At 37.6% G+C, this 8909-nt stretch overlaps 2 protein-coding genes across 2 annotated transcripts; one reads left to right on the top strand and one right to left on the bottom strand.

The window, feature by feature from the left end:
- Positions 1 to 2494: 2494 nt before the first annotated feature.
- On the top strand, positions 2495 to 4821 carry LOC110746782 (large ribosomal subunit protein eL6x). Its single transcript, XM_021947027.2, has 4 exons — positions 2495 to 2828; positions 2934 to 3040; positions 3904 to 4085; positions 4507 to 4821. The coding sequence occupies exons 1-4, from the start codon at positions 2572 to 2574 to the stop codon at positions 4660 to 4662; spliced, it is 702 nt and encodes a 233-aa protein (XP_021802719.1). The 5' UTR covers positions 2495 to 2571; the 3' UTR covers positions 4663 to 4821.
- A 171-nt stretch (positions 4822 to 4992) lies between these two features.
- On the bottom strand, positions 4993 to 8464 carry FTIP1 (C2 calcium/lipid-binding plant phosphoribosyltransferase family protein). Its single transcript, XM_021947024.2, has 2 exons — positions 7966 to 8464; positions 4993 to 7871 (listed from the first exon to the last, which is right to left on the bottom strand). Exon 2 carries the CDS (start codon positions 7701 to 7703, stop codon positions 5316 to 5318), a length of 2388 nt encoding a protein of 795 aa, XP_021802716.1. The 5' UTR covers positions 7704 to 7871; positions 7966 to 8464; the 3' UTR covers positions 4993 to 5315.
- Between the last annotated feature and the right edge of the window lie 445 nt (positions 8465 to 8909).

The following is an 8909-nucleotide window of genomic DNA, read 5'->3' as shown; positions in this document are numbered from 1 at the left end:
ACAAGACCCATTTGACGAATTGAAAGGAAAAGAAATAGATAAGAAGGATTCTAACTCTTATCTAATTTAATTCTTTTTCCCTACATTTTTAAAATAACCACCTAAGTAGATTGAAATGTTATTCTAAGACTAGCCTCTCCGCACACGCTTCCGTGCATGAGAGAGGCTTTTATTAAAAAAAAATTAAATTTATTTTAGAATTAAAAAAGATAACGAGCAGTTGTGTTCCATAAAAATAGGATTCATTATATGATTTTTCTTTTAATTTTAATTTTTTAATGTTTGCATTAACCAAGGGCATTTTCTGGTATTTTGAATGTTTCACAATTCTCTGCCTTTTGCTTTATATATATACTAGCCTCTCTGCACGCGCTTCCGCGCTTGCGAGAGGCTTTTTTTTAAAATTTTAAAATTTATTTTATAATTAAAAAAGATAATGGGTAGTTGTGTTCCATAAAAATAGGATCCATTATCTGATTTTTTTTTTAATTTTAATTTTATTTAAATATGAAAAAGTGTGAATTTACCATATTATCCTCATTTAATTAATAAATTGAATTCTTAATGTTTGCATTAACTAAGGGCATATTTGGAGTTTTTGAATGTTTCACCATTCTCTGCCTTTTGCTTTATATATATAGATATATATAAAGCAAAAGGCAGAGAATGGTGAAACATTCAAAATACCAGAAAATGCCCTTGGTTAATGCAAACATTAATAATTGAAATTATTAATTAAATGAGGATAATATGGTAAATTCACACTTTTTCATATTTAAAAAAATTAAAATAAAAAGAAAAATCAGATAATGGCCAATTTTTATGGAACACAACTACCCATTATCTTTTTTAATTCTAAAATAAATTTTAATTTTTTTTAAAAAAACCTCTTGCAGGCGCGGAAGCGCGTGCGGAGAGACTAGCATAGATGATGAAAGTGATGACCGAGTAGTTGTTTAGGTTGAAGATTTATATTGACATATAGGCTTTGCTACATATAGGTTTTGCTAAAAAAAAAATACGGCTTTTCACATGTAAGTCTATAAATAGGGCCCAAAATATTAAAAAAAATTCTTATAATACTCAAATTTTAGGAAAAAACTCATTTGACTTTTAAGGGACTAAATATACCATACAAGCCTTGAAAAACTTGAAAATTACAACAATGTCATTAGTGGTTTTTTTTTTCTTCCTAAAAATCATAATGCAAGAATAATAATGGTATTTCACACATTATTTAAATTAAAAAATATTGCACCTGATCATTTTTGGATTTTTTTCTTCAATTTATAGGTTTAATATTTATATATAAATTCAATGCAAGAAATGATTTTTACTATAAATTTCTCAAAAAATATTGACACATAGGCTCATCATTTGCCCTGCGGGCTCATGGGCTGATGGGGGCCCGCCCGGCCCATTGAAAAAAAGCCAGCTTGGCACGTTATGGGCTTTGAGATGGCCCGGCCCGTCTTGGGCTGGGCTAGGCTTGGGCTTGAGTGTTTGAAGCCCAGCTCGGCCCATAGGCCCGGTTCGATTAGGCCTAAGAAAGCCCGACCCGGGCCGCCCACAAAAGCCCGGCCCGTTAGGCCCGCATACATATATAATTATGTATAAATAAGAGTTTAGGATTAGGATTATATCACTTAAATCACATATATAATTTGTTTCATTTCATTTACTTTTCTTTACTTATTCCTAGTTTATAATTGGATGATTAACACATTAATTTAATTTGTGTCAATTATTAATACAACAATTATAATTATATATATATATATATAAGATGAACAACATATCATATCACCAAATATAATCATATCACGAAACATAATCGTACCACCAAATATAATCATGCTTTTATTGGACACATAACCAAACATTTGCATATTTATTCATACCATCCTTTAATTTTTATTTTTATTTTTATACTTATTATTTTTTAAAATTATTTATTAAAATGTATTACGGTCTAATTATGTAATAACCTCAAAAATGATACTTGGTTTTATTATTTTTGTAGAAAATTTTATTAAGTTGTGTGACTTTATTAGGTGTTTTATGAATTTGGTTTGATGTGAAAATATTGAAATTAAGTGAGTTTAATCTCAAATTTGGACTAAAATGCCCATATGATTAAGTTTATGATTTTTTTCGATTGAAGTAGGCCCGTTTTGGCCCGGCCCATGAGTCGGGCTTGGGCTTTGAATTTTCTAAAAAAACCCGGCCCGGCCAGGCCCATTGACGAGGGTCAAACTTGGTTGTGTGTGTGAGAAATCCCCTCGCAGTTTAGACTATTGGTTGTATAAAAAATAAAAAAATAAAAGACACAAAAAAAAGCCCCAAAAATTGGTCCCAAATGGCCTGCTGCAAAATTTCTCAGATCTGCTAACTTTAGGGCTTGTGAGATTGATACAGAGCCCAACCCAATGCATCTTTCAACCAGCCCAATAAAATACAATTCAAAAAATAAATAAAACCGCAATTAGGGTTTTCCTTCAACCCTGCTACACTTTCTCTATCGCAACTTCGCAAGCCGTAGGTTTCAGACAGAGACTGTGCGAGCTCGCAATGGCGGCAAAAGCAAGAAACCCCAGGAAGACCCGAAACCCAGATCTGGTTCGTGGGGTGGGTAAGTTCTCGAGGTCCAAGATGTACCACAAGCGTGGTCTTTGGGCCATCAAGGCCAAAAACGGCGGCGTTTTCCCACGCCATGACGCGAAGCCAGCGGCTGAGACCCAACCCCAGAAGCCGCCCAAGTTCTATCCTGCCGATGACGTCAAGAAGCCGCTTGTCAACAAGCGCAAGGCTAAGCCCACCAAGCTCAGGTTCTTTTTTCCCTACTCTTATTTTTTTCGAAGTAGAGAAAATGGGTTTGATTTGTTATTAATTTTAATATATTTTTTGTTTCTGATTTGTTTGTTTTTATACAGGGCTAGTATTACACCAGGGACTGTGTTGATTATATTGGCTGGAAGGTTTAAGGGCAAGAGAGTTGTTTTTCTTAAGCAGCTCCCATCTGGGTTGCTTCTTGTTACTGGTGAGCTTGCACTTCCGTTTCTCTTTTAAACATTTTCTGTTGTGTTTATGGTTTGGTTTGTTTTTGGTTTTGGTTGAATGGTTCTGGAAGTTTCAAATGAATTTTATGACTTTTTATTTTTATTGATGTTACTTTAATAGGTTAGAAATAGCATATTTCTTCATTTTCTCAATGACGAGTTTGATAAAATCAATCCTGATTTCTGCCAAATGCCAACAACCATGTTGTATAGCAGTACCAGTAAATTTGGCGCAACAAAGGTAGTTCCTTTTGTTGTAAGTTATTGCAAACCGCCCCCCTCCAATGCACACTGAGCTTGTGCCCTCTCTTGTTGAATCGGATATTTTGTAGGTTGGGGGCTTTGAGTGGGGTATGTTCAAATAGGGTAGTGGGTAAGGTGTTGCTAATTTTGTGCTTATGAATTTGAAACTATGCCGGAAGATGAAATTCTTCTTGGGAAATAATGATCTATTACATGAAAGCGGAATATTTTTGGGGAAAGAGAAAGGCATGAACATTAAAGGAATTTCCCTTCTGTAACAGCATAGAGAGATGTGAGTGTATCAATTTGTGAATTGTCATCTAATATCTAAGTTACATGGTACTTTTATGCTGTTAACTTTTATAAACATAGGTTTGGCATTGGTTTATCCAGTGATTTGTTCATTTTTTCTTATCAAAAGATTTGTTCATTGTTGTGTTTAAGTTGAGTGCTTTTGTGGATTTGCTCATTTTTAAACCATTATTTACTTTTTAATTGCAGTGGTGGGGAATGGGTTTCTAGTTTCTGGTGCTTGCCTGCTCCTTGACAGAACATGTTTAAGTGTATTTCTAACTTGATAGCTGGTTTTATGCCATTGCAGGGCCCTTCAAAATTAATGGTGTTCCTTTGAGACGTGTGAATCAGGCCTATGTGATTGGCACCTCCACCAAGGTTGACATTTCTGGGGTGAATGTAGAAAAGTTTGATGACAAATATTTTGCAAAGGAAGTTGAAAAGAAGAAGAAGAAAGGGGAGGGAGAATTTTTTGAGGCAGAGAAAGAGGTTAGATTGATTGTTTCTTCACTTATACTCCTCTGCCATTGTTACTACTGTCTGCATGGAATTTAAAGTCGTTCTGTTTGGCAGTGCCATCATGGTTTTTTAATTTTGTCTATTATTTTTATCATGGCTCCAAATACCATGTAATAAAGTACTATTCTTATACTGTTATTTATAGGTTCCCCTTGAAATTGTTTCGCTCCTCCCCCTTATTGATTCTTTTGGTTTCTCTCTACCATTTTCATTTGCTTTTATCCATGCAAAACACTCATCTGTTAGCTACAAGCGTGATTTCTTCTACTTGTCATGTTCAAGTTTGCTATTGGGTAGTATGTAAATTAGTGGAGAATAATGTCCATCATCGTGCCAGCTTCTGTTGGAATTTTTCATTCTTTATAAATAATATTTTCCCAACAAATTGTAGGAAAAGAATGTGATCCCACAAGGAAAGAAGGATGATCAGAAGAGTGTTGATGCTTCATTGATAAAGTCCATTGAGGCTGTCCCAGACTTGAAGACATACTTAGCGGCGAGATTCTCTCTTAAGTCAGGCATGAAGCCTCATGAGCTCGTGTTTTAGACCATTATCGCAGATTATCAGTGACTCTGTATTTTCATTTTACCAGAATATCCAAAATTTTGTGTTGATTGGTTTTACATGCATTTGGCCATTTTGATTTATGGTAAGACTTTCGTGGTTCAGTTGATATAATCATAAACAGATCTTGGCCTTTGTCAATGTTTGTGTTCATTTTCCGTCCACTCGAGTAATGTTAGCTCAGAATGAATGCTTTTTATATGAAGCTTTAAATTAATTTTCCAAAAAGAGTAAAGAAAAGCATGAACATATCTTCATGTTATGTCTAACCATCGTCAAACGAATTTTCATATACACGCCTAAAGCAATATGGAAGCCGACACCAGTTAGTTTCTTTCTTGTGAATATTTCTTGGCATGTTACATTGGTGCAAATTAACACCGCAAATTTACATTTAGATATTTTTTTTGGTTGGCAACACAGAACTGGAAATCCTGAACATGGCAACACAGGATAAACTTTTATTGCCTCATTTTAAAGGGAATTTAATTTCTAAACACAGATGTTACAGAACCACAATCAAATCAAATGATAAAATACTAGAAAGCCATGTTACTCAAATAGATACAAAGAGTCCGGATGTAGGAATTAGCATGCTCTACTATTTGGTTATCTACCCCCCTTATATATGATTCTTAGAGCATGCTATCGGCACGAGATGGCAGCCTTCGGAAGAAATTGCTTGGTACTGAAGGTAGCTTGCTTCGGAATCTAGGATGCCTTAGCCAAACCATCCCAGCAGCCAGAGCAATCATCTTAAAAGGTGTCACATAGAGCACCACAGCAGCAATAAGACACAAAAATACAAACAAGCTACTTGCTCTTGGATCTCTCCAACTGAGCACAGCCTGGAACCTCTCCCCCTGAGTTGCAATGTCTCCAACCACTGTCTGAATTCTTCCTGCCACGCTCCGTAGTCTGTCGTATCTCATCCGCACCACATCTTGAGCCTTCGAAGTAGGGAAGGTGTCAAACTCTTCATCCATTTCATCCGGGTGAACTGCCTCTGCCCATGAAAGTTTAGTGTCCATGTGAGGTGGATGCCTTGGACGGAAACGAAAATTCCATAATCCGATGAGAAACATATAGAGAAAGATAGTTGGCAGGATCAGTTCCGGGTAGCAGATCAGTAGGAAAAACAGGAAATGGACTAAAACTGTAGTGATTGGGTTTTTCCAGTGACGAACTTCACCGAGCCAACTGCTCATGGAGATAAGGCCAGAGAATAAAGAGACAATTCTGAAAAAATTAGCTTTGCTTCTTCTCATGCTCCACATGTGGGAATCTACATCTAGCATGTACTCCACAACCTCTTTCCTTAGTTGTGGTTCAGCCCTGGCAAGTCTCACAGCCACAATGTTCATTGCCTGATATCTCAAACTGTCTAACTGGTTTACAGTGAATGGATGCAGATAATGCATTTTTGGCAGTAAGGGGTGGCCATAGAGGTAAATTATATTAGCTAGTGAGAGACAGGTAAATCTTACTGCTAATTGGAGTTCCCCCATCTTTTTTAATCCGGTTGGTTGTAGAACAAGAAGGGGATAAGAGTTTGTGTAAATCCGATCCATTTCCAGGGTTGATAGCCGGATTCTTACCTTGCCAATTCTTGAATCATTTTTACCTCCACTGCCAGAAGTTGGTTTCTCATTTCCACCGAGGTGGCAGTTGTCGAAAACTCCCAATGTAATCACCGTGCAAGGGTCGTAGACCTCCCATGTATATTGTTCATTCCACTTGGGATTGAAGCTTTCAATGATTGTTCTGGTCCTCACCCATTTCTGCCCATACTTGGCTACACAGTAAGCATCTGTTGTTGCTTTACCATCCTTGTTTTTCATTGGAAGAAGACCTTGAGCGCTTAAGATCCCGACTTCAAGAATCCCAATTGGCTGCTTCCATAGCTCCCTAGCAGTAGGCCTCACATCGCTTATGTACAAGGTCGATTCATCTAGTACGTGGTAAGCACCCTCAAGACAGACTCTGAGATGGACCCTGGTTGAAAACTTGAGTTCATGCCTCTTGTCTCCCTCCAGCGCACCGAAACCAAATTTTTCAAGGTTGAACCAACGAGAATGGATTGCCCTGTGATCCAAGCGCCTTTCAAAGATGGTCAGGGGAAGGCTTATTTTTCCCACCTTTTCATCTTTTGCGGCACTCACTTTATTTTCAACTGTAAGTACAAGATGTTCTTCAAAAGGTTCTGCTGCTACAAAGATCAAATCTTCGTTCCACATGGGATTGGCTGTCCTTGTTGGACATATCTTTGTTTTAAGTGTTTGATTTCCAACATGAGCCTTGACATAAGCTTGTGGTGGTTGGCTTCTATCATGTGGCTGCACATCCTGAGCTTCAATGACATTAACTCTGAGATACCACAGCTTTGGTGAGACATAAACCTTGGACCGAATGCTGAAAACTCCCTCTCCATGAACTGACGAAGCATCTGAGTGCCAGGCTTCTGGGAAAGCTTCATCAGCCTGTGTACCCATCCAAACTGCAAGCATAACCTCTCCTCTAACCTTAGTATCGCCTTGCCGGTCTTCTAATCTATACCATTGAGGTGCCAAAGGACTATCTGGTGGAACTCTAGTTGGCACTTCATTCATGTCAAACAACACCTTCCCCACATAGTCATCTCTTGCCACCATCGCTTTGTCTTTGACATAAACTTCAAGTATGGAAGCTTGAATCTTCTCTTTTGAAAAAGCAAACACTTGGTTCCATTCAGGGTTTGTTTTCTTCTCAAAATGCTGTGTTTTGCCCTTATAGTTCCCCAGCTTCACTCCTACATATGGATCACAGATTCCTGTCACAGGGTTTGTTGGAAGATCTTTGGCTTTTACAACTCTGACATACAGATAAAACATCTGCTCAACAAGGTCATAAGTGCTTGTAGCTCTTTCGCTGCTAATCCACCCTCCTCCACCGCGTATTCCTCCATGTGGCCAGCGTTCTCCAAGATGGGGTTTCGTGTCCTTCAATTTGTAGTCCTCTTGGTTAGGTGCTGCTTGTGACTTCATTGGTCCAAGACTAAATGCTTCCCTTCTGGAAATGAAATGTCTGCTGTTATATATTCGGTACCAGCAACGTTTTCAACAAGTCTTCTGTTCCCCTCTTGTATCTTGCTTAGTTGGAATATGATTGGAGTGGTGGTTCAGTATCCTTCAGAGCTCCAGAAGCTCTAGCCCCTGAAAAAAGTTTGTACATCAGTATTAATTATGGCAGGTATGCTGCAAAAGAAGAACTCTATTATTCAAATATAGATTTTGAGGTTCCTCTCACCTTTAACATACAAGAAACACTTCAATGCCAAGGATTGCTGCCTCAGAAAGAAATTCCCAACCCTGAAAATGCGCTTTTACCGGCTTTATTGTTGTGATTATGAGGAACTTGAGATCTTTGAGATTAGAAAGGAGGTTCTGATTCTTAAGGCTTAAGGTACAGTGCTCTGAGTTCTGTTTCTCTGGTTTTAAGAGCCACCCTCTACAATCAAGTTAGATAAGATAATCCTTCATTTTTTGGGCATCTGCCACCTCCACTACCAGTTTGGCATTGCCTTTTTGGCTGCTGTCATGTAAATTAAAAAGGAATTTTTTATATTTGAAGGCATGATTTGATTGAGAATAACTGATGCATAGAGCCAGGAAGTGTGAGAGTGAAGGTATTTGCTATTTCTTTATGTATTAATTTTTGTAATGGACCAAGTAATGCCACTCAAAAACTGTAAAGAAAAACAAGAGGGTTGATTAGTTGTCCAAAATTCCATATTTCTGGAAAGAGATATAGATGCCCTACTTGAGAGGACAAAGATGGTCTTTTAGACTTCAAAGTTCAAAACGTAGTGACAGTGCAACTTCACTTTCCTAGATTCTTTCAGCTTTTTTTGTTGTTCTTTTATAAAATTGTCAAACTTCATAAGGAACAACTCAGATTGCCCTTTACTCTACCTTCCTTGTTTTGTAGATTTCAGCATTCATGACCAGGGCATTCTTGTAAGTTTGTTCCAAGTGCATCGCTTGGACTGTTATGGCAGTTCTCTTCTTCTTCCTGCAGAGCTAAGACAAAGCAAAGCAAGAGGAAAAAAAAAGGAAAGATAAAGAAAATTAAAGAGCTAAAGCAGTTGTGGTGAGCTTAAAAGAAGCGCAAAAGCATTGCAGAAAGAAAGCTTAAGGGCAAGTCACCTTGCACACAAAGATGCTTTGCCCATTATTCTCTTTAATAAATGT

The sequence above is a fragment of the Prunus avium genome, chromosome 7 (assembly GCF_965620075.1).
Source record: "Prunus avium chromosome 7, drPruAviu1.hap1.1, whole genome shotgun sequence".
NCBI classification, from domain to species: Eukaryota; Viridiplantae; Streptophyta; class Magnoliopsida; order Rosales; family Rosaceae; genus Prunus; species Prunus avium.
The sequence above is the reverse complement of the archived record's forward strand: the minus strand, read 5'-3'. Positions and strand labels throughout refer to the sequence as shown.

Excerpts from the sequence above, each read along its gene's own strand:
- FTIP1 (XM_021947024.2), bottom strand. The coding sequence starts at position 7,703 with ATGAAGTCACAAGCAGCACCTAACCAAGAGGACTACAAATTGAAGGAC.
- LOC110746782 (XM_021947027.2), top strand. The coding sequence starts at position 2,572 with ATGGCGGCAAAAGCAAGAAACCCCAGGAAGACCCGAAACCCAGATCTG. Across the intron at positions 2,829-2,933 it reads GCTAAGCCCACCAAGCTCAG|GGCTAGTATTACACCAGGGA; the intron begins GTTCTTTTTTCC and ends GTTTTTATACAG. Across the intron at positions 4,086-4,506 it reads TTTTTGAGGCAGAGAAAGAG|GAAAAGAATGTGATCCCACA; the intron begins GTTAGATTGATT and ends AACAAATTGTAG.